The sequence below is a fragment of the Gymnoscopelus braueri genome (genome assembly GCF_963280865.1).
Source record: "Gymnoscopelus braueri genome assembly, chromosome: 23".
In the NCBI taxonomy this organism is placed as follows: Eukaryota; Metazoa; Chordata; class Actinopteri; order Myctophiformes; family Myctophidae; genus Gymnoscopelus; species Gymnoscopelus braueri.
Window position 1 is genome coordinate 20,849,795 of NC_137625.1, and position 25,575 is coordinate 20,875,369.

Below are 25,575 nucleotides of genomic sequence, written 5' to 3' on the forward strand. Positions count from 1 at the left end.
GTACCATGTTGACGCTGGGGAATGCAGACCTGTGGATTTTGTCGACGCATAAAATATGTTGGCATTGAAGACAAGGCAGGTGCACTGAGCACAGAAGCACATACGTTGCTGTTGACTCAGCACCGTCCGAGTTGCATACCAATAGGGTGGTAGTCAAATATCTGTTTTGAAATTGCACATGGGTATTTTCTACATGGAGTGGGCATAGTCCGCATTCTGTCGTCATCAACATGGTATGCAAAGGGGTATCCTTGAAGCTGGTTCCTGGCCAGGTGGCAAAATATGACAGCATAAAGCATGAGGGAACATAAAAGAACAGTATCTAAGATAGCAGGTAGACACCTACAGTCTAAATAACATACTACTGTATTTACATGTACCACCTATAGATAAGCAAATAACATACATTTAAATAAGATATAGGCTATGGCATCGGTGACACAAGTAAACACAGGTTACCTAACATGTACAGTATCAAGTGCAGATGCAAAGAAATTAGTCGTTTAGGTGGAGTCGGAAGAGCTGGGTTTTCAGACTGCGGTGGAAGATGGGGAGTGACTCTGTAGAGGACTGAAGCTTGGATAAGGGGCTGGGACTATCTAGTAAACAAAGTTAAGCCTAAGGAATGCTACTGTATGTTCCTCCAGATGTTGTAAAGTGAAAACCTACAGGTTGCTGCAATGTATGCATTGAAGGACAGCTGATTGTCCAGGATCGTTTCTTTGTTTTTCTTTTATGATTTGTACTTTATTTTTCTTCTTTTTAGACAGACATACAGAGAATTTTCTTCAACATTGAAGCTAGTATATTTAGACAAGACATACAATAAACAACACAATAACATTCATATTCAAATAGCGACATTGCTGATCATTGAACGAGACAAGGATCGTTTCTTTGTTGAGTAGGAGTCACCAGGGTGATGGGGAAATGGAAAGATCCTGCAGGGGGCAGGAATTCTTTGGGAAGAAGAAATGAGGGAAAGAGAAAAAGACTTGTGTGTCATCCGTGTAGCAGTGATAGTAGAACTTGTGAGCTGTGATGCCAAGGATGCAGTGTAGAGGGAGAGAAGGAGGCAACTAGGCATTGACCCCTGGGGGTTCTCGGAAAATGTTTTGAAAGGGTCGCTCTTTTTCCTAACCAAACCTTATTTCTTTTTACTAGGCTTTTTTGGGGGGGGGGCTTTTTATGCCTTAATTGATAGTTTAGTGTAGATAGACAGGAAACGGGGAGAGAGAGATGGGGAGTGACGCGCAGGAAAGGCCATCGGGATCGGGAGTCGAACCCACGACGCACTGTCAGGGTGCAGCCTTAGGTGCCCGGACTGCTAGCCAGCGGTCCGGGCTTGCCCTGAATCTTTTTGACAGAGGAAAAGATCTATAATCATTAATTCACAACCACCGTTGCCGCTGTGGCATTCTGCCAAGTGTGGTTTGGAGACTGCTTGCACTTGATAAGCATCAAAGGGCTGAACACATCAAACCACACTTAAACTCTATGTACTTTGTTGACTGTAGTCCCCCCAGGGGTCTATACATGGGTCCCCTCCTTTTTTCCCTGTAGTCTACACCTAACCTCTTCACTTAAAATAGACGAACTACAAGCTCACAACACGGCGACACGTTGTGAGTTTGTAGATCTGCTATTCCTGCCGAATGTTTGCCTATTATGACATGCCCTGCTACAGTTCATGTGGTTAATTTCCTGTGTAGGGTGTGTGCCTGACTCGGCAACAACACACACCTATATATGTATCCATGTGTGTCCATGAGCGCAACATTGCCTAACATTTCCTTGGAGTTTAAATCATTTGAACTTGGACCTAGTTTACGGTGACCAATTTCATTGAACCCCACACTTTCCTAGGCTGCACAACGCGGATCTTAAAACTAAAGATTTAGGGAAGAAGAGCGTTGCTTGCAGGCAGATGAGCAAGGATAGTTTGTTTTAATGTTGGCATAAGTGCCCACATAATGTATCCTGCTTTTAGACTGCTGAACTATCAGCCAGTATTTTATTCACCATGTGTCTAGTTTCAGTTAACATTTTCATTCAATAATTTGGAACTCATTTTAATAAAATACATGTGATTATGTGACTAAAATGTTGCATTAATTGGCTGTTTTTAAATTTTAAGATGAAATTGTCAGTGGGCCAAACTCATTCCTCTTGCCTCATTAACACATTGGGTGCCAGAGGTTTATTAAAATATTATACTTTGAGTGCCAGGACTTTTTAAACATTTTGAACCTTTTTCAAGTAGTCACAAAATATTTTCAGTGATCACCGTCCTCACGGTGATCCCCTCATTACACACATACAGGTCTCGTACAATCGGGGGGAAAAAATTTAAAACATTCGGAAATCCATTCCATAGTTGCAGCCAGTTGAAAATAGTTAAATTAACATTGTAAAAAAAAAAAGTGCACAGGAGCCGAGATACAGGTTTTTGAAGTCATAAGTTAACCAGGAGGTGGATTGGAGTCTAAATCTTGTAGGAGTGATATTTCCTGTTGCTGTGAAGGAAAAAAAAAATAAAAAAAGTATTTTTTTTTTTTTTTTTCAAAAACCGTATATATACGGTTTTGGCACTCAACGTTAGTATGCGCAAAACCGTATATATACGGTTTTGGCACCCAATGTGTTAACATTCCTTTCCACCACCTTTTCCCTACCTTTTGACAGTCCATCTTCCTTCCACATTAAAAATAAATGAACATGCATTTCAATCTCGTTTCAGTTAAGTTGATCTGTTGTCAGGTTATCTTTGGGATGTGTGTGTGTGGGCGGGCTCTGGCACTGCGCATTACATGTCACTCTACGACATACAATATGACATCTGTGGCTTATAAGCCTGAGTTACACTTAGTTGCGTGTAGGTGTCGCGAAGCAAAAATAGCAAATCCACAATGCACCACGCTGTGATGCATTGTGAGCTTGTATATCGGCTATTTTCAGTACGCAACATTTTCATCACGATGCTGCACAGGCAGTGGTGCAGACGCTCGTGAAACGTGATAAGAGAGGCAATATTTTCAGTGTGTGACATTTCTCCCATTTTGATCCACTAGCCACTGTGAATTTTAGATTATTATTCCTCAATTCTACCAGTCACACATTTTGTACCACTTACATTTAAAGGGCCGTACTGGTGGTCTGGCAAGTTTAGCCCATTGGCTATGACTCATGGTACACTTACTGGCAACCATTTTCCAAAGCATGCTGTGATTTGTTTGGTGTTCAAGGAAGCCAATATTCTCCTACATTCAATACACCACGAAAGGTGATCCACCAAGACATTACTTTTTAGGTAGGGCCGAACTCCCTGCTCTTCCATTGAGACATCTAGAGTCTAGATGTCTTCTTCAAACGGCGCGGCACACCTCAGCAGTAGCCCCGGCCCAAAATTGGGACGTTTGCCAGGGTTGATAAACACTGATCTAGACCATGGTGTCAGATAGGACACCTACAGGTTGACAGTGTTAATAAACATATTAACTTATTATCCAGCGCACCGGATTAGACTCTGAATGTGCCGCCATATTTATTGTAGTTCGGACATTGTTGCAGTTAGATCTCTGTTGGGAGAGAGAGACAACGGACATAGAACCTACGGATTGTAGCTTTATGCAAAATGCTGTTGAAGCTGTGATGATGTATTTAAGTCAATTGTATTTGTTGCACTTCTAATATCAGGAAACCTCAGTGTAATTCACATTCAAAGACAGCATCTAATTATTCACAAACAGATGTACAAAGTACAACCACCCATCTCGTTTAGACTTTTGAGTTTAACAATGTTGTGGCTTTTCCAACTGTCGAAAACTAAAGCCACTGTTCTTGGTCAGGGGATGTAGGCCATAGATAGGGTAATACTCGTGTCTCTCTTTGTTTACAAAGAGGAGATCGCATCGATCAGTCATATTTATTTTTCAGCGTCACATAAGCATATTAACAAAGAAGCTGCGGTCAAAAGAAACGCTTCCCTGTCTCACCGTCAACAACTCTTATCAAACATTAAGCACACCCCTATCTAACGGAAGGCTTGGGAAAATGAGGTCTTAAGTCTGTTATTTTTTTTATGACACAGTTATGGTGATTGGTGAATATTATTTGTGCCTGATGGCCTGTCCTCTCATTCTGCTTCCAAGGTTGACGGTCTTATCTAGCCTCATGGTAGACCAGCTGAACTGATGGAGTAGGCACTTGTTTGTTGTAAAACAACATCTCATATCGGAACAATTTATTTTAAAACTACATTGCAAAATGTGGTGCCTAGGAGTGGTCATGGTTACAAAATAAAATCCTACTGGACCTGAACAGAGATGGCATAAGTGTCACTGTGGGAACATTTTGTTGCAAAATATATGTATACATGTATTAGCTAAACTTTGCTCACCCCACCGGTGGCTGATGAAACGTTACATTTTCCAGCGATTGTTCATAATCACCCACATACCGAAGTTTTAATTTCCTGTCATACAGTAGGTGTTGTTTTGTTTTGTTTTTTGTCCCTCTCTTAATTGTCTGTTTCCACTTTCCTCATGACCATCTGAGCAGTAATCAGCTGGGTGAAGCTGAATTTACCCTGCGGGATCAACAAAGTTTAATCCTTCTCCCAGCTTTGTTGTTTCCCATGAATTCTCTCTCTCCACCACATTCGAATGACCTTGGTCTCCTTATCTGTTTCAGCTTCCTGCTAAATAACTCCCTGCTAAAGCACTCACAACCAGAAAATACTGTGAAAATACCGGCCGGCCGGCACTCCCTTAAGCCAGTTTTAATATAGGATAGGTTAGTGATTACTGCATATCCCTGATAGAAAAAGTCAATTACAGTATGGGCACTGCACATTACACACAGTTTAAAGGCAAACGGGTAGCTTTAACATTCATTACAATAACCAGTAAAATGCAACAAAGGGCATACGAGAACAATCCTCAACAGTGAACTTCCACACATAACCAAGGCTCGCCTGAGACTCCAGCACAGAGGCACTCTCAGGTGGAGTTGTTGCTGCTGCCAAACAAGAACTGAAGGAACAGAATATATAGAGCAGGCCACTGATGAGGAGTGAGTGAGAGCAGGGATTGAGTGTGAGCAGGTGAAATGGGGGGATCCAATCCATGGTAATGGGGTGAGGGTTGCTGATAAGATGACTCTTTTCTCAAAGAGAGACACACACACACACACACACACACACCCCCACACACACACACACACACACACACACACACACACACACACACACACACAGTACACACAGTACACATGTGTGTGTGTGTGTAAGCCATATCGCATGCCAGGGTGTGTGTGAGTGAGGGATCACCAACTAGAAGTGATTTGTGGTAATGAGCGTGTCTACAGCATTGATCATATTCGCCATTTTGCTATGACGTCAACCCACTGGGTATGATAGATGATGCAGCAAAATGGATGGATGAATATAGTCACTAGTGCCGCACCTCCATCTGCACGCCCTTCCCGTCTCTTCTCCTAACAACCTTAAAGGCGGTGTAAGTGTAATATATTTTTCAGATATCAATCATTTCTATATAGAGTGTTTGTTCAGTATCAGGGGTCTCCCCTGTCTCTCCAGCCCTTTTATTAAACAGAAAATACATTTTCAGGTCAGGATACCACTTTGATCCAATCAGGGGAAGAACTCATACAGGATAAACAACTGAAATCTTTGTTGGGATCTCTCTCCTGATTGCATAAAGAAATTGGTATCCTGAACTGAAAATGTATTTTCTGTTTATTAAAAGAGGAGACAACTGTTGCTGAACCAACACTCTATGGCAATGATTATTATCAGAATATAGAGCTTTAACTTTTAACCCATTAAGACCTGGAACGCATCTGTGTCACTTTAGATTTCTTTGGCTATTAAAAAATAGCAGATATACAAGCATATAGCGCGGCACCGAGTGCCGTGCTATTAGCTTGTAGATCTGCTATTTTTGAAAAATCTTGAAACATTTTTTTTTTTAAACTGTTAGGATTTAGAAAACATTTTTAAGAATCGCCTCAGGTCTTAACAAAAACTATATATATATATATATATATATATATATATATATATATATATATATATATCGTATCACTTACACTCCCTTTAACTCTTGCCCGAACCACACCCCCTGCTGTGCTTCCCCCTCTCTCTCTCTCACATAGTGAACTTTAACACCATCTGTCCATTCATCACACTCTGTCTGCCTCTCACCGCCTGAGCTCAGTTAGAACAGGTCTGGGAAAGATTGATTGTTTGTGTACACGTGTGTGTGTGTGCGTGCATGTGTGTTGGAATAGACACAGGCAGATCTAATTGTGACTGTGCGTGTGTGAGACTGAGAAAGTGAGACAATCGGTTGGACAGAGAGACAGACAGAGGAGTGCATTGTCAGGGTGAGTGCCCACAGACAGTTCTCATGTTAAGGCTTTCCTGGTGTCACTCACCTGGCTCAGCTAGCCTCTCTCCCTCTCTTTCAGTCACCTCACATCTGTGCAATGTTATCCCCCTGCTCATGGGGACTAGCGATGCCAATGGTGGCGTGACTCTGCCCATTTTTAGCTCTCAATATGATATGAATACGAATGCATGTGGCCTCCTGCTAGAATACCAACAAGACCATCTTACTTTTCATAATAAATGCTGACCTGGGGCCTGCTTTTCTCGCATTTCAGAGGCTTACCTAAAAAAAAACAGTTTTCACAAAAAGATTTTTTCACAATTAATTAATTAAAGAATAAAGACGTTTTTTCTTACTGGCAGGAGCAATTTGAGAACAATGTTTCTGATGCACGGCACAGCATAAATTAAGCATTAGTAAGTTGCATAGAAAAACATTTATTTAATCCTTATGCCCTATTCAAACTTTTTGAAAACGTTGTTCACCTAGTTATGCCCTAGATATTCACATGCCCAAAATAGGGATACCAGGTTGGAAGTGGTTAAAAACTGGGGCACATCGGCTGCGTAATTGCTGATACAGATGTCGTCCAAAAAGTCAAATAATGTCATTTGAATATATAAATATACGATATATTGGTCTGGATGATATTTTGGTCTGCCTCTAACATTGTATCACATTATGCAGCAGTCTGAATTACCGCTACGGCACTACGCTGTAAAATTGCTAACATACTGTATTTTGGACACTTTAACTGGAAACTAGCTCCAATGGGATCTTCATGTGACCATGCCTATGACATACAGTATGACTATGAGGTTTCTGTGTGATTGGAGCCCCATTGACTCCGATTAGGAAATTAAAGTAAAACATTTCAAAAAGTTAACATTTTCTTGTACGTTTTGAAACATGCATGCATGGTTTTGCCGTATGTGTATTCTGTATTGATTGGTTTCTGGACACCGAGCTGTCTGATTCAAGATTTGTTATTTTTATCTTTCATCTAAGTATCCACTTTGCCACTGCTATTGTACCCTACTGGCTCACCTGCTAGTGACGAAGTAGCTTCTCCATCTTACTCCTCCCGTTCAACACCCCCTACTGACAGGCGCCACCCCAGCTGTAGGAGTTGCTAGCGCAGTGACAAAGATCGCCCTCCCCGCCTCACTTCTGTTCCCGAACACGGACAATTTTGTTTGTGTATAGTCACTCAACCAAGCCTCAAGAATAGTCTCCTACTGTGTTTCAGAGCAGCAGGGGGGGTTCTCTACCCAACAGGGAGAATGTATGATCAACACCTGCTATTTTTCTGATCTATTATGGCCATGCATGCATCCAAACTGAGATGGGTGACCTCAGGAGCTCTGAGGAAACGACTTCAGAACAACCTGCTTGACACTGAACCCTATTGTCTTGTTGGAGTCATGAAAATAACAGAAAGCATTTTAGTGAGAAAACTAGGCATCAGTCCAGCGTGTCCATGCTTAATACTGTCTGTCTGCCTGTAGCAGAGATTTCCTCTACTACAGAAGAAATAAGTGCCAGTTATGTTCTTTCACAGCTTGCAGCCTGAGGTCTTGCTGCTGCAAACAGTAGTTTATAAACACACCACTCATCCTGAGACAGTTCAGTGGATTTGCTCTGCGCCCGTGGTGTGTTTTAAAAAAAAAAAGTGGTCTTTTAACGAGGCTCATGCCTTATCCTTTCACCAATATGAATCAGTCCTGTGTAGGGATGGAGCTCCGGTATCTTTTTTTATTGGCCAGTTGTGACAGTGAGTTTGTGGCTGACCACTATCTAAAATTAAATGAAGATGACAAAAGTTTTAAATATTTTTGCCTATCATTAAAACAAACATTCATATAATGTGCAATAAGTGTTAAATGGCTTTATATTATGAATAGTACTGTAATAATTACTATAAAATGTCTCTTCAACTCTTTATAAACAAAAAAATGCATATTTATTTTTTCTATAATTTTTTCTTTGTTTTAACCAAAATATATCACTCGCACTACATTTTACTAGGGCCTTCAAATACAGTACTTTTCTAACAGACAGAAGGCAAGTGACCTTTTTACTTTTGGAAAATAATATTGAAGAAACGGTTAATGTGTGTACTGTCACTTTAAAAGCGCAATTTATACTTCATCGTACGACGGTGTCACGCACCAAACATAGCCGATCTCCAAGCTCACACTGCGTCTGTTCGCACCACGTTGTGAGCTTGTAGATCTGCCATTTTCGGCAACGATAGACTGAGAAGACGGACACGCTCAAGCAACACTAGTTATTCATTCACAGGGAGATCCCAAACGGATTATTATCAATTGGATTATTAAAATTGTCCACGGAGACTTGCTATCTTGGGTAGAAGAGGACGAGTGAAACTTTTGAGCGTTTCATTCGTTAACGCCATTGTTTCACCGCTGCACCGCACATGTAAACACAACAACGACGCAACCACCCACGAGTGTACAAATGGAACCAAATGGACGCTTACAGCCCCCTTAAAATAGTGATGTAGTGAGCCAATAAAATTCATCTTCCTTGTTTCCCCGGGCAGCGCTGTTTGGCACAACTTGCAGCTATCAATACACTTTTAGACCGACATGTTTGTGCCAGCGTGGGTGATTAGATTTATTTCTTGATCGCCTCTTGTTTTGTTAGTTTAGACATGACGTCATGGGCCGCTGCACTCGATAACAGGCTCGACAAGCCCAAAGCTTATCGATACCCGGGTCTCGATAAATTCATGCCCGGGTATATAATGGACCCGGTTTTCGAGCTCCATCCCTAGTCCTGTGTGGTCAGTGGTCATTTCCCCTTTGCCCTATTTGATGCATCATTATAGGCAAAATGTTTCAAAATTCCCCCAAGATTTTGTAATTTTAAAGAATTGCAGATTTTCAAGCATTTTGTCGTATGGTGAAGTATTTTAGGCTAAACCACTTAAACCTTGTACTTTATTCATCGGAGTCCCCAGGGCTCTATATACTTGGTCCCTTCCTTGTTTTCGCTTGACTAGAAATATATCTCTTTGCTGAAATGAGCAGATCTAGAAGTAGATTGGCTGTTTTCGTCGAATGTTTGCCCCCAGAAATAATTGGGACACTAGGGTTTGTGTGCTTAAGAAGCGTACGCTTCTTTGCTTTTGATTGGTTCTGCACGCTATCCTGTTCTTTGACCGAAGGGGCGAAAGATATAAAATATGGTTTCTCTCGTTGGTGGTGAGCTGCATCTGGACCTGATGGGGCTTTGAACTCTGCAGGGAGCGACTAACCTGCCCCTGATGAATGAGGTGTTAGGGGCGCGGAACATCGCTGGTTCAGAGGCCAATTTGGTGGCCCTTCCCCCAGCTTCATTTGATAGCTCAATCTCTGCACCACAGCCCCCACAGCCCAGATCCCCCAAGTGTAACAGCTCAGGCTTTGATGCCGGTGCAATTGAGGGCACGAAGTAGGTCTGTTGCTGTGTGGCCTGTTTTGATTAGCAGTACAAAGAATCTTCAAGAAAGAAAAAGAGATCATAGAACTGGAGAAGCTCCGCTGTGTTCGTTGTCGCCTGTCATAGGCGTGTTGGATAACAACCCACATCTACTGAGTGAAAGTGGGTCTCATTGACCGGGAATAGAAGAAAGACAACGTGCAGTTGAGATAGAATAATATTCTATCACATCTGCATGATGCAACAGCAACTTTTCTGAAATATTATCGTTGCTGTCGGGCAGAAACCTTGTATCTCCCATATTTCAACTTTTAATGTTTTTTTTGTAATTTAATGCCCTACTTCGTCATGCCTACAGTGTCATACAAAAGTAGCACAAATAGCCGATCTAGAAGCTCAAAACTTGCCGCAACTTGCCGACGTGTCGTGAACTTTTGTATCCCCTATTTTAGATTTTTGTGAAAGTGGTTAAGCTATCTGTTGGTTTCATAAATATTGAACCAACGAAAAGTATCAACAAGAGCTTGTGACTAAATAATAACTACATTGAATCCATTGGAACAGGTTCTTTTTGACATTTCCTGAAAAGTAACGGTTTTGGACATAATGAGGTTTTCCCCCTGACTGCGACGTTATGTCTGTATCGTTGCTGTTTCACTGCGATTGACGCCCACAGATTGCAAAGTGGGGCTGTTGGTATGCAGGCTCGGTGCCTGGAAGCTGAACTTTTCACAGCTAGAAAAGAGACCGAGAGAGAGACAGATCATTGGGCTGCCTCTGTGCAACGTCTGATGCAATCTCAGATAACTGGGGGAGACCGAACAGGATTTTGGTGAGATATGTTTCTCGTGATTGTGTCACTGTGTGGGTCAGTAGAGGACCGTCTAGAACAAGCCAACTGATAACCGGAGCAGTGTTGGGTGGTGGAGCCCGAGAGAGAAGCCCATAGGAACTGTCATAGTTCTCCATAATGTAGGTTAACACAGCTCACAGGAACCCCAGTGCCACAGTGGAACAGTAGCTGGGGATTTGTATACAGAGGAAAGTCCCAGGTAAAGTAAAGTAACAACCACCGTAACATAGAGAAAAGATGTGGCATTTACATCCAGGGTTCGAATTGCTGGAGGAATTGGGGGATAGGGGGTCAATGCCTAGCTGCTTTTGATATATCCTCCTCTGGTGCTGCATTTTTATTGCCAGTGGGTATATGTTTTATCCCTGCTTCTGGCCAGACTGAATTAAATGCATGCATTTCCTTTTGGGGCATGTAGACTGTCCTATATGTTTGATATTTACAGTATGTTTCATCCAATTAGAAATAGCAGATCTACAAGCTCACAATGCATCATGATGTGGTCGTGTTGTGAGCTTGTAGATTGGCTATTTTGTACAATAGCTATATAGGGCTTAAGAAAAAAGAAACTATGTACGACATAGGTCATGAGCAGGTTTCAAACGTGATGATGGGAGCATATGGTAGATATCTATTGGTCTTGAGGGCCAGAATTAAACCTATGGCTGATGTTATTTATAGTATATGTGCTACTTGTATACTGTATTGGTTCTCAAACATTTTCATGTCAAGGACCCCCAAATGTATTTGGCTGCGGACCCCCATTATGACACTAATAAAAGCTTGAAAGTCGATTCTTCAAATAAAATGTGTTCCTTCATTGTGGTCCCTTTTTGGGTATTTTTATGTGCAGGCTGTTCATCAAGTTTTACGTCCAATGTCATCAAAAATGTTATTACAAATAATTTGTTAAAAGCCAATAGATTTGACAGAGACATCATTCATTTTCACCCAGTAGCAAACAGATGCTGGTTAATGTTATTTCTGTCAGCTGTTGCTAGGTTACAGGTATAATAAAGTAAACATGCAGAGTGTTGTTTGGAAGATAATAATGGCATTAATGGCTCATTAGAATGCCTCTGTCAATGAAAATTTGAGTTCGGAACTGACTGTAGTATAATAAATATGTTGTCACTGTCGGGAAGAAACCACCTATCTCCACATTTCAACTTTGTTTTTCCGTGAATGTCCTACTTTGTCCGTACCAGAGTGACGTGCAATAGCCGATCTACAAGCTCACAACACAACGCATTGTGGAGCTTGTAGATCGGCTTTTTGTTGCTGTCTGTGTGTGTGTGTGCGTGTGCGTGTGCCTGTGCGTGCGTGCGTGCGTGTGTGTGTGTGTGTGTGGCCAAAAAAGGAGGCAAAAGGGCTGGCAAAGTATTGTGCTGTCTCTGCTATAATTGGCAGCCGCCACATACAGTACTGTATGGCGGAGACGCTGTTACTTATACCCATAGAGTACTGAGTGACATGCTTATTGTATCATGAAGACATATGCCATGATTTTGTGAATGTAACCTTACTGCACCTAATAATATTTGTGTCCCTGTATGCTCTCCTATGTGTGGACATAATTAGATGGTTAAAATGTCTCTTTGTCTTTCTCTCGTCAGAGACCGGCTCAGCCATCACCTCCTCCTGCATTGGTCTGGGGAACTCACTGACTCCCCCTGCAGGCACGGCTGGCAAGCCCATCCCAGGATACAAAGGTAAAACACAAATGTAGCCTCATTGATTAAAGCTGACTTCCAGATCTGGATCCAGAACATTCAAGTTGTATCATCTGTGTTACCACAGATAATAGAGTAGTAATAATAATAATAATAATATTATAATAGTGTTTAGGGGTCCTCCCCCATAAACTTTTAAACACGGTAGATGTAATTTCCTGTATTCTGGTGCAATTTAACAGGCGGTTTGATACTTTTATCAGGCTTTTTCTAGCATAGGAAAAGTGAGTTGCCCAAAAATGTTGAGAAATTCAGGATACATTTCAATTCAGGAGCTAATAAGGACACAGGGTAAAAATGCAGGAATCTCCTGCTAAAATCAGGAGTGGTGGCAGGTATGATCATTACATGTATCTGGATCTATCTACTTAATATTCTAGATTGATATTTTGTTTCCAATTCATGTGCTGCATTGTACTTATATCTTTAGCATTGCAGTATTTTTGCATTTATTTTTGTAGATTTGTACGGCAGTCTGTGAATACTCGGTACAAATAGTTTGTGCTCCAGCTTAAAGGGCCCTCCACACAAGCACTATAACTGTAACTACGGTATACAGATATAGTTAAAAAAAGAGTCTAAAGAGTCCACACCACAACTATAACAAAGACAATGGTGAACGATATAGTCATGGTTATAGTGCTTGGTGTGAACATCCCTTTACAGTGGGGGAAATCTAGCCCACTGAATGTGATTTGTACCTGTATGCCCCTCCCCTCTCCACTAGTCACGGTGATTGACGATGACATGCAGGAGGTGAAGCCAAGGATCCTGGGAAATATTGTAGTGAGGTAAGCTGCAGTGAACGGCTTACTCGTGAGTTTTATTTACCCTTTTGTCTTTTGTGAGTGTGCACATGCACGCATACACCCGTGTGCACACACACACACAAACCAGCATACCCCATCTCCCGTTATTCAGTAGGAAAACGCAACAAAAACTACCACATACGCTGTGCTCTTATATCATTTTGAAACTTGTTCGAAATTTGAGCGATAACCACTAAAATCCTAAATACTTATTTGAACAGGGTCCCCCAGGGGTCTATACCTGTGGTGCAGAGGATTTTGTTTCATAAACACAAGGTTGTTGGTTCAAATCTGGCTTGTGGAACTTTTTCTCTCTACATCTAAAAACTATGTTTAGGCTACAGGCTAAGTATTCAAATATCCTGAACATCTCTCATGTTTCTATAGCATGAGAAATATGTCAGTGTTTTATAAACACAAGGTCCCTGGTTTGAATCCACTATTTTGTTTCTTCACATCTAAATTCAGGTCTTTATACTCTGTGGGAGACAGTGGCTAGGTATCCCCACTCCCCTGATTACACCTACTCTCCAACCGGCACCCTGCAACACAATTAGGCACTCAGAATCCTGGCAAAGGCCCCAGGGGGCCATCACAATAGCATATGGAAATGGATCTAGAACCTATTAAATGTGTTGCATAGCACATCTTACTTAGTTCTTGCAGACGAAAAGAGCCATTATCTGTCAACATAGCTTAGCATTAGAAGGTAAATCTATATTCTTCCACCCTATTCTCTAGAGTCTAGTGAAGTCTATTCAAACCTTTATCTGTGACCTCAGCATAAATTCAAAGAGCGCAATAAACAAAGTGAGGAAGTCCTATTACTCTTGTATTCACTTTGTTAATGTGTAATGACAAGTCTCACAACCTGTTGCGGCTTTTTATGTCTTGCGTTTTCAAGCCACGGAGGAAATAATTCGTAATTGAATTATTAGGCTATCTTGCCTTTTTGATGGATTTGATTTTCAGTGCTTTAAATGTTGCTTTTCTGCATGAAAAGCACTCAGCGGCGTGTGACAGGCTCATTAAGTTAAAACGTAGGCAGCAGCACAAAGATGGATCATCAGGTCTCTGTTTGTTCCTTTTCTGCTCCATTCTGCAACAATACTGGGAGTGACGTCCCGTGTTTGCTGCAGGCATTGGACAATCACAGTGAGCCATCATCAGACAAGAACTAAATAAAGCAGCAGAACAATCCACTAGTGTCCTTAGGCTACATCCACATGCATCTATTTTTTAAATGCTAAGGTTTCGCTACATTTATGCTTAGCTTCAACACTCTCTGGCATTTTCAAACCCGTAAAACTGAGACTTTTTGTTTTGAAAACTTAAGCTATAAAAGTTTAAAGAAAGAAAATTGTGATTTCAGACCGTCTTGCTCAAGATACATAAAAAGGTGATTGCTGTTGGCTCCTGTGTAAACAAAGCCCTGGAGTGCCCAGTTACCCTATCCCCTATTCTTTGGATGTGTGTGTGTGTGTGTGCGCACATTCAGGTTCTTAGCGGGGTCAGGTGAGGTCAGGTTCAGCAGACACTGGCATTATGTCTAGACAACAAGTGGGTTAGTGTAATAATATCCACATCCAGACGTCTGTATGTCTTCATCCTAGTCTGCCACTTGAACCACTTGAACCCTAGTATCCCTATTCAGCCCATCACAACCGCCACGCATTGTGAGCTTGTACATCAGCTATTTTCAACGAAGAGATATGGTGTAGAGGGGTAAAAACAGCGTACCTAGTACAGAGCCAGCCGACCCTTCATCTATTAGTTTACACTGTAAAGGGTTTAAGTGGTTAACTCTAACCCCAAAATGTATGTACACCTATCATTTTATTTAAACCAGTGGTTCTCAAAGTGGGGGCAATTTAAAGAAAATATAGCATAGAAAAACTTTAACCCTATATACAGTACATCAGCTATTTAAAAAAAATCACACCCAGTGTGAAGTGAGCGGTGCTATTTATGAGTTATTAATTTCATCATGCGTCTCGCTAGCACCGCTCTAAAAAAAGAGGAAAAAATATTTATTGAGAAAAATGTTTATTAAAATCATGTTCTGACGTGCAAATATTTACTGTGACATTCTTCTGCGACATACATACATACAAAGTTAGTTATAGGACCGCCTAGTACCGCTAAAAAAAAATAACATAAGAAAATATTTATTGAGAAAAATGTTCTCTGAAAATCATGTTCTGGCATGCACTGCTCAAAGAAAAAAGAAGAGAAAAAAATACTTATTGTGATAATTTTTCTGCGATATACATACATTAAAACACAGTTATAAGAATGGTTAGCACCGCTAAAAAAAAGAAGAGAAATAGGCTCCTCTCACTAATTTGGAAGTCTATTAGTAACTGTCTGCTAGTTAGTAATGCCAGGCGGGGGTCTTGATTCAGTCCAGTTAGTGCCCAGTTGGTAAGACCAATGTGAGGCATGAGTCATCTTTCGAATGGGTTTCTGGTAATATTTTCATTACAGTAGTTTGTAGTCTAGTTTCATTGTTGTATGGCTCTAGTTTGACTTTATTAAAAAAGACATATTTGGTCGACGTTACTTTTTGGAAAGTTTCTTTGAATGAAGCCTCATCTGTGTCTCTTAATTCTGCCATAGTCTGTGCGTTGTAACCCACCAGGATCTCAGCGGTTTTATCGAAGCATATCACCCATTGTATGGCTGTAGAATCTGATATTTTCACCTTCAATACAAATCTGTAATTATAGATTGTAATTTCTTTGCATTTTTCACAGTAGTAATCATTTGTCTTTCTCTTTCTAACCTTTTTCTTATGGTTAAGTTCCTTTTGCTCTGGTGTTTGTCTAGCTCTGCTAAGTGCATTTTGCAATTGCTTAATTTGACCTTTGTGTTGTTCATTTCGTTTTTTAAGAACAGTGGAACATGAAATATCTGTTTCTTGTTCTGTCTTTCTGAGTGAATCGAAAAGGTCGTCTTCTCTCTTCCTTTTCATTGAAAGTGAGTGTTGGTCATGAAGTTGATCGTGGTGGGATGTTTGTATACGTCGTTTTTGCTGATATTTGATCAGGGTAATGTTTGTCTCTGTCTTTTTCTCAAGTTGTGTTTGTTCATGTGTCATTTCAACCTTACTGAGTTGTTTCTGTTCTGGTGTTTGTCTAGCTGTCCTAAGTGCATTTTCCAATTGCTCAATTAGACGTTCTTCATTTCGCTGTATTTTTTTTGGTCCCCTCTTTTGTTGCATCTTTTTGTCCTCAAATTGTGTCTGTGTATGTCTTATTTCAACCCTCTTGAGTCTATCATTTTCTATCCTTTTTTCTTGTTAAGTTCTTTCTGGTCTGGTGTTTGTCTAGCTATGCTAAGTGCATTTTACAATTGCTTAATTTGACGTTGTTGTTCTTCATCTCGGTTTTTAGTTTGAATCTGCAAAAGATTTGGAAGAAGAGTGGTTTTGTTCTCAATATCGGTTTCATCTTTTGTCATTTTCTGTGAATGTAAAGAGTTGTCTTCAGCAGTAGATGCTGATTGGTCCATTTTTGTTGTAACAAGGTAACATGACACCAAATCTAGGTGGTGCGTTACTAGTGGGATTCCCAATTCAAAATCATTACTCCCTGTATGGCGGCATGGCTCATGGGTAGAGTTGCCGTCATTAGAACACAGAGGGTTCCGGAAGGGTTCCCAGTTCGATCCCGGCCTCCCTCAGAGTTAGTGTCGAAGAGTCCTTGAGCAAGACTCTGAACCCCTAGTTGCTCCCGGTGAGCAGGTTGGTGCCTTGCATGGTTTCCTCCGCCATCGGTGTATGAATGTGTGTGTGAATGAGTGAATGTACAATCTATGTAAACTGGTACGTCACCCTCTGCTCATTCGCGTCAGTGTTCATTCATAAATAGCCATGCCGTGATGCCACAACATGGCGTCACGGCATGGATCAATTCACACCTAGTGTAAATTGAGCGGTGCTTACATTTTTTATATTATTAATTTCATCATGCGTCTCGCTAGCCAATCACGGCGCGTCTGCGAAGTTTGAAGTTAATTTCATCATGTGTCTCGCTAGCCAATCACAGCACGTCCTGCAAAGCTTAGCCTATGGGCGTGTTTTCCACAGCATGGCGTCACAGCGAAAGACAAATTTTCACGACGGAAAGAAAAACTTTCACCACGGATGGGTCCTAAACCCTCTTATAGGAGCGGTTGCACCGCTCAATAACCGATGTACAAGCTCACAATGCGTCACATCACGAGGCGTTGTGAGCTTGTAGTTCTGCTATTATCAAAACATTTTGAGGACACAAATGGGGGTCCGTGGCCAAATACGTATTGATCAATTTGGGGGTCCTAAACATGAAAAAGTTTGAGAACCACTGATTTAAACTAAATACTGTCAGGTAAGCTAATGTGTGTGTGTGTGGTCTTGGCTCCCAGATTGCCTCTACCACCCGGTGCAGCACTGTCACTGTGGAAGAACCAGGAGCTGTACAGAGAGCTCTACTTCATCAAGTTCCCGGTACGTTGGCACAAATAGATCTGCAAGAAGCCCGACACCATCGTACAATGAAAATAGCAGATCTACAAGCTCACAATGCATTGGGACATTGTAGACACTGTGTATAACTTAAAATATTCTCAAAAAAATATAAATACATTTCCATCTATAATGACAGGTCCAAAATAGGGACACCAGGGCTAATGAGGCTGCATGGAAACAGGTTTCATGTTTTGAAATGGACTTGTGCTTAGATGAGTGTTTCTTTATGCAAGTTCTAATAGCACTGGCTAGCATGATATAGCTTCAAGTTAGGAAATACAAGTGTTATGAGTACATGGTATAAGGAGGCCCTCTAGTGTTGAAAGGTTTTGACTGCATGCTTATGATTGATTGTTTTATGACCTCATGCTTAACCCATTCCATCCGGAAACACATTTACTGTCATTTTAGATTTTTAGCTATAACAATTATTCTATACTTTGGGCAATTCTAAAATAGCAGATGTACAAGCTTGTAGATCTGCTATAAAAATAAGAATATATCGTCAACATTTTTACAAATCTTTGAATATTTTAAAGCCAACATTTGTAACTCAAATCTTTGCTACTGGGGATTCTACAAATGTCTTTTAAATCCTAACATATCAGTGGTTCTCAAACTTTTTTCATGTCAAGGACCCCCCAAAAGGATGTATTTGTCAGCGGATCCCCCCATCTCAAAATATTTTGTTCCAGGGACCCCCAGAAGCAAAGTTTTGAGTTAAAATGTTATATATATATATTCAAAGATTTGCACACATTTTCACGATTTTCTGTTCAAAAATAGCAGATCTACAAGCTCATAGCGCGGCATATGAGCTTGTAGATCTGCTATTTTTGAATAGCCAAAGAAATCGAAAGTGACACACAGATGCGTTCCCGAATTGAATGGGTTCACTTGCATGCTTACAAAAGACACCCGGTTTAGTTTATAGAAAATAAATACAAAATTAAAAACATCACATATAATGACACGCCCACACCAGGTTGAAAGTGGTCAGTGGCTTCATGCTGACATCCTTCCTCCCTGTTTGGTCTCCAGGGTTACTATGACACAATGGATGCTGGCTTCGTGGACGAGGAGGGCTTCCTTTACATCATGTCGCGCTCTGATGATGTCATCAATGTCGCTGGGCACAGGCTGTCTGCCGGGGCACTTGAGGAGGTAGGGCGAAGATGATAGATGAACCGCTGTCCTGATTTCATCATCTCTCTCAGTGTACATCAATGTTGATTTCGTCGACTAAAAACTATGACGAAAAATGTTCGTCGACTATGTTTTTTCACTGACAAAATAAAAACTAAGCTATGATGACTAACTAAGACTTAATATATTGACAATTTTGTCAACAAATAAAAACTAGACTAAAATGTTAGTGAGGGACTAGTGGAGAAGAGATCCAGTAGAACTAAAAGACGAGTCATTTTATGTTTGGTTGCGCTCGGGTGTTGCGCTCTGAAAATAGCAGATCTACAAGCTCACAACGCGTCGCGCTTCGACGCGTGAGCTTGTAGATCGGCTATTTTCAGCATGCAACCAAATGTAAAATCAGCCATTATGACGCCAACAAGGCACCGGTGAAATACTTTTTAGTCGACTAAATCGAAAAAAAAATTGCTGTCAAAATCAACACTGGTGTACATAATGTGTTTGTGTGTATTTGCAGTCTGTGCTGCAGCACCCTGGTATTGTGGACTGCGCTGTGGTCGGTCTAGAGGACACCCTTAAGGGTCACGTCCCATTGGCCCTTTGTGTCCTCAGGAATGGTAAGGAACATGATGCACACAGATGTACAGTTAGTATAGTATGTCAATGGAGTTTCAGATCAGTGGTTGTCAACCAGTGGTCCGGGGACCACCAGTGGTCCTTGAGGGGGTACCAGGGGGTCCCCAGCAAAATGTGTTAATATAGCATCACAATAATTTTAACCTTTTATACTTTGGCTATTCAAAAATAGCAGATATACAAGCTCATAGCGCGGCGAGCTTGTAGATCTATTTTTGAAAAATCATGAACCATTTTGAATATATATATATTTTTAAAGCGAACATTTGTCTGGAGCAAAATATTTGAGATGGGGGTCCGCGGCCAAATACATATCATTTTGGGGGTCCTTGACATGAAAAGGGTTGAAAACCACTGATATAGATGTATCAGCGTGCTCACAGTATGAAAAACTAAAAGCTGTTTTCTATGGGTGCGCGTGTACTGAACGCACTATCTACATTATGTTTGTGATTCAGATGTGAAGAAGAGCGAGGAGGAGATCATAAAAGAGATGGTGAGTTTGGTGAGAGAGACCATTGGGCCGGTGGCAGCCTTCAGGAAGGTGTTGTTCGTCAGAGGGCTGCCGAAGACTCGCTCCGGCAAGATCCCCCGCGCCTCTTTAGCCAAGCTGGTCAACGGCAAGCCATACAAGGTACTAGCCAACTCTCACTCACTCCCACTGAACTCGTTAACCACTTAGGCCCTATATATTTTGTTATACAACGAATAGCGAGAATAGCACATCTACAGTATAAGCTCACAAGGTGTTGCAATGTGATGCCTCGTGAGCTAGTAGATTGGCTATTTTTGCATTTTCACCTATGACATACAGATGCCAGCTTTAAAGTGGTTACCATGTCTCATTGTTAAAAGTCTAAGCCACAAGGTGAGAGCTTCAACATTGCAGTGGAAATTTAACATACCGTGATTTTATGTGGTTTTACTCCTACTGTAGATTTATGAGCGCTCCAAAAGCAATAAACATCAATTTGTAATTCTGAATTTATTTTTTTACTGTACATCATTAGGAGGGCTCCTGGCATTGTGCAATTGTTTCACATTCTACTTTTGATGACTTGTGGGCAATTTCACTTGTGAATGTAACAAAACTCAGGGTGGTTCTGGTAGATTGTCATTCCTCTCAGTTTCCTATTGGTTCGTCTGAAGTATTTTAAGTTCCAAAGGGCAAACTGGATGAAAAACAGAAGTTCTTTTATCACATTACTCGCTTCAATATTCGCTTATGGGAGAGCGCCCCCTGGCTTGATCACAGAAGCATTATTTTATACACTCCAAACAATTCCATTGGCTGGACCAAGGTTATGGCCTGGCGTCATCAGCCAGGACCACCCCCTTATACTCGATGCCTGGGTTTGCAGCACGCTACCAGAGCTCTGCAAGCGCCAGGCTTCTGCAAGCAGTGCACGCAGATACCTGTGCGGTATCTGGCGCGCATGCTAGGCAAGCTGGCGAAGCTTGCCGACGACCCAGTGCTCGCTGAATCCATGGAGGCAGACGAGAACGAGCTCGACCCTGTTCCCCCCCCATACCTAACTGGGCAGACAATGTCGATGGCCTCCTGCCTCTCTCTCAGGACGAACCTGACGTGGGGATGGCGGCGGCTGGCCCCATGGAACAGGAGGAGGGTGCTGGAGGACTGCATGAGGCCGTCCGATTCCGTCCTGTACTCCGAGGACAGCGAAGAGGAGGAGGATGATCTGACGCTGTGCGTCCCCCGTCGTTGGTGCTGGAAATGCCAGGCTCAGACGACACAGGACGGCGGGGAGAAAATCCAGCGACCCATGTCAGCGAGACTGACGTGTTCGAGCTCATTAAATACGCGGTGGCAGACCGGCTTCTCTGTACGCTGAGGACGGGGCCAGTTCATCCCGTGCTGTCAAAAGGCTGCTTCCTATATTCCCCAGCTGCCCAGACAAGATGATGCACTACGGGTGGAAAGATCCTTTCTCCACACCCTCCCTGAGCTTTCCATCCCTGGACTGGCAGAGATGATGAAGGAGAAAGGAATGCAACATCTTCCCCGATAGAGAGAGCCCATAACTAAACAGCGACTTTCCCACTGGGTAGAATAGGCTATCCAATTGTCTTACTCTAGCAAAGGCCAACGACTACCCGGCTCCATGCGCATTCCACTAGAGGAACATCTACTTTATGGGCAATGTTTAAAGGGCTTACTGTCCAGGATATTTGTGCTGCGGAAAGTTGGGCTTCTCCCTCAACTTTTGCCAGGTTCTACAGACTAAATGTGAATGAACCGCCTCTGGCACACGCAGTCCTTAGTGTGAGCTATAGATAAAAGGAACCTTCCCCCTTGAGGCTGTCAAGGCGAGTCTTCGAGATAAGTTGTCTGGGCAATACGGGAGTTTATCAAGTCTCCCGTGAGCAAATGATATGGTAAAAGAAAGTTAGGCTACAAACGTAACCTCTGTTCTGAATATTACGAGCAAGATATTCGCCAAAACATCCTACTTGCATGATTGGCAAGAAGGGAATTGCTTAACTTGAATGAGGCGGCTGGCTAACAATGGAATTGTCTGGAGTTTATAAATAATGCTTTTGTGATCACGCTTCGGTGTGCTCTCTCCCATAAGCCAATATCTCGCTCGTAATATTCAAAGAACGATTGTTACTTTATTACCAGTAACACATGGTTTAAAAACTGTCCCCACAGATTACTCCAACCATTGAGGACCCAGAGGTGTTCAAGGACATTGAGAAGCAAGTAGGAAAGTCGGAGAGAGCAGCTGGACTATGAGCTCCTCAGTGGGATGATGGTCAAACCTGAGCCTGTACAGAGCTCCACGAAAGTCTGTGATAAGCTAAATTGTCAGACTGAGTGTTCAATCAAAGCAACAGGAGCAAATCAACGTACATTTGTTGTGGACAATGTAGATGAATTCTTTAATAGTCATTTTTAGTCATTTTATGAATTAATCAATTCTTTTAGAATAGATGTGTAGATTATTGTGAGGCAGCTAATAGGTCAACATTACCTGACCTTCTTAGTCTTCCTACATTTTCACATCAAATAGTAAGGAAGTAATATGGACCATTAAAAACCCACAATGTAGGGTTGGATGTAATATTAAATAAACTGATTCTAGTTTTGACCCCATAATTTTAATAAAAGAATATACATACATTTACTGTGTGATTTGTATATGACCAATGTTATTTATCAGCACTTTCCCAAAATAGTGACGATCACTGCTCTGTCAGCAGTGTCACAATACTGCATTGATTGCTGTCGGCCCTGGTTTTGTTGGTGTCTTTTCGCAGCCTGCGTTTTAATTCTGTATCTTTTCTCTGAACTTCTTGGCAGAGCAGAGATGGACAAGAAATCCGTAATCTCCCCGTTCACTTTTTCCATTTTGAGTTGCTCCTGGAATTCACTCACTGAATACCTACAGTACTTATTTAAGTTCTACCTCTGACACAGTTTGTTGAGCAGTTTTCAAACAGTCACAGATTGTAACCGTACAGTGGGGAACAGGTGAAACTGTTGTCTACTATGCTCAGAAATGTGCGGTCTTACCATGGAATATGCTGCATTTCTATGGGTGTTCGTCAGTTCTTGTATTTAAATGATTGCAAAAACAAATACTAAGGGTTAGTTAGAAATTAGAAAAATAAGTGTTAGTACAAAAATAGCAAACAATGAACTTAAATCACTGACAGTAGTTTTTTTATTGACAATGAAAATGTGTTTGCTTACCACTTAGTTTTGACCAAAATACAAGTAGTAATAAATAAAAATAAATAAAAACAAAATGGACACAAAATAAAGTGATTCATCGTTCGTGCAAATCTAAGTTGTAAAAACAAACCGAGGTGAAAGACTTGATTGAATAGCCCATCAGAAATAACTCAAAGACAGCTATTAGGGCTGTACATTAGGTTACCCTGGAAACTCTGATGGAAACAAAGAGTTAAGTTACACCAACATAAGTCACAGCAAGCAACAGGTTTTTGTCATTAAAAAGGTCACCTCACTTCAACATGATCACATGATCAACACTCTACGCACATTATGAGCTAAAGCAGGTCTGTCTTTCAGTTATTTCTTCTGTTTGCTAGTTTCAGGGTTGGGAGGAAAAAAGAAGGCCAGCTTGGCTGAGTGTGAGTGTTCGGCTTGCTACTGCATGGCCTGATGAAACATACAGTACAGCAGAATGAATGACATCCTGCTTGTTCTCTGAGAGGAAGGTTTGTGCAACTTCTGAGGGGGAGTGTCATGTTTTGTTTTGTCCTTGGCTGTAAAAAGTCCAGAGTTGTTGTGGTTGTATCAAAGTGCTTGTCAGGTCTCTAGGCGTTTACTGTATCCTCCCAGAATGCTGTTGTGTATTTTGTTTTTTATAAGAGAGGAGAGTTTTTTTGGGGCTCAGAATGGGTCGGTACACCACTTGAGGGCTCATAGCCGGTTCTAAACGTGTTTTCAACATCCAAAATCTCTCTTGTCAGCAGCACAGAGTCCTCATCATTGTCTCTGTCATTGCCAGCACAATGAAAAAATAAAACCGTATGTACAAAATGGTTTTGGGGACGGGGTAGCATGAAGAATGTTCAAAGAGCAGCATAATTTTTTATCTATGAACTACTAAATGAGAGGGCAGGGGCGTCTGCACAAACTCTGAATATTTGTTTTTTTTATACATAGATGTGTATTTATATATATATTTAGAAAAACGCCATATTTATATTCATTTACAGATAACCTACACAACTCCTGTAGAAGAAATACACAGTACATTATGCATCAACAAGTTACTGTACATGTAAAAGGTAGAAATGAAAATATAGCACCGGCATCTGGTGCCCACGTCATGGGGGGTGGTGGGGGGCTTGGCTTATAGTAAAGAGAGGGCAGCTTGGCAGGAGAGACCCCTGACTTAGACCTCCCACCCCACTCTCTCTTGTAACTAGGGAGGGCAGGGCTTCTTGGCAGTGAAGTGTCGACAGAATGTTTTGTTCCCAGGCAAGTTGGCCCATCTTAGCAGCTCCGTGGTCAGGCTCCATTAAAACCGCACCTGTGGTGGAGGGAGAGGGGGGGGGGAAACAAGTGGGTGGCGAGAACAGAATATCTCATCTCTATTATGTTTTGTAATTGACCATATTCCTATGGTGGGTGTTTTGCTGTCACACTCGGGCGGGGGTGTTAATTAAGGGGAATGAGTTGCATTAGAGCCTATGCTGGGTAGTTGATGTAGTGGTGCACTCAATGCTGCTTGAATTGTAGGAGTAGTAAGGGCTCAGTGGATTAAGCAGCTTGATGCTATGACATTATGCGCTCGGATAGCTCATTGTCTGTTTATTAATCAGGTATTTCATGGTTGGCAGTGGTGACATGTGGTTAACATCTGGTTCATGTTGAGGTACATTTAACATCTACTCCATAGAGGCATATACTGTATTATCTGGTGTTGTGTTGGTCTTCTGTAGTTGTGTTGATGTTGTGTAGACTACACAAGATCAACACTAACACCTACACATTGTTGTCCTCTTACAGTAAAGGCACAGAATCTCTGTACTTCTGTAGTTCACGTATCTCGAGAACCGTCCGACCAACCGACTTCATACTTGGCACGCGCGTCGCCGCCGACCCGAGGGGCTTGAGTGCACGACATCGAGTCGGCAGCATAGGCCCTAGAACTCTGACCGATATGCCTATACAGGTATATGGGCATATACTGATGACATCAAGGGATCTCCATATATGAGCATAAAAGGGACACAGGCAGACAGATACAATGGGTATTAAAAAACTGGGTGGGACATGCCTTCACAACTTGCATCGTTCCCGAGTAAGCTGGTGCCCAGTCTAGTTCATTTTAAATTAGAGGCGAGTGTTAAGGAGGGGCTAGAGTTCTCAACAGGCCTGAACCTCAAACTGACCAGAGTGGGTTGAAGCCTGAGCCCTACCCGAGCCTGAACAGAATGTACAACCCGATAAGAAGAAAAAAAAACGTTATTGGAAAGTTAGTGGCTCAAATTGAGAGAGAAAGATGATTTGCAAAGAGCTGGC

General features: G+C 41.7%; 2 protein-coding genes across 2 annotated transcripts in view; one reads left to right on the forward strand and one right to left on the reverse strand.

Moving 5' to 3' along the window:
* The window catches only part of acss3 (acyl-CoA synthetase short chain family member 3), a 56,239-nt gene extending 33,581 nt beyond the window's left edge, over positions 1–22,658 (forward strand). Inside the window, exons 10-16 of the mRNA XM_080421374.1 lie at positions 12,330–12,425; positions 13,174–13,237; positions 17,663–17,744; positions 18,807–18,929; positions 19,432–19,531; positions 20,009–20,184; positions 22,225–22,658. Coding sequence (XP_080277500.1) covers positions 12,330–12,425; positions 13,174–13,237; positions 17,663–17,744; positions 18,807–18,929; positions 19,432–19,531; positions 20,009–20,184; positions 22,225–22,308 — 725 coding nt within the window. The 3' untranslated portion in view covers positions 22,309–22,658. The remainder of the gene's footprint in view (positions 1–12,329; positions 12,426–13,173; positions 13,238–17,662; positions 17,745–18,806; positions 18,930–19,431; positions 19,532–20,008; positions 20,185–22,224) is intronic.
* A 702-nt stretch (positions 22,659–23,360) lies between these two features.
* ppfia2 (PTPRF interacting protein alpha 2) overlaps positions 23,361–25,575 on the reverse strand; it is a gene marked incomplete at its 5' end in the record, with an annotated part of 192,302 nt that continues 190,087 nt past the window's right edge. The window contains one exon of the mRNA XM_080420769.1: positions 23,361–24,580. The remainder of the gene's footprint in view (positions 24,581–25,575) is intronic.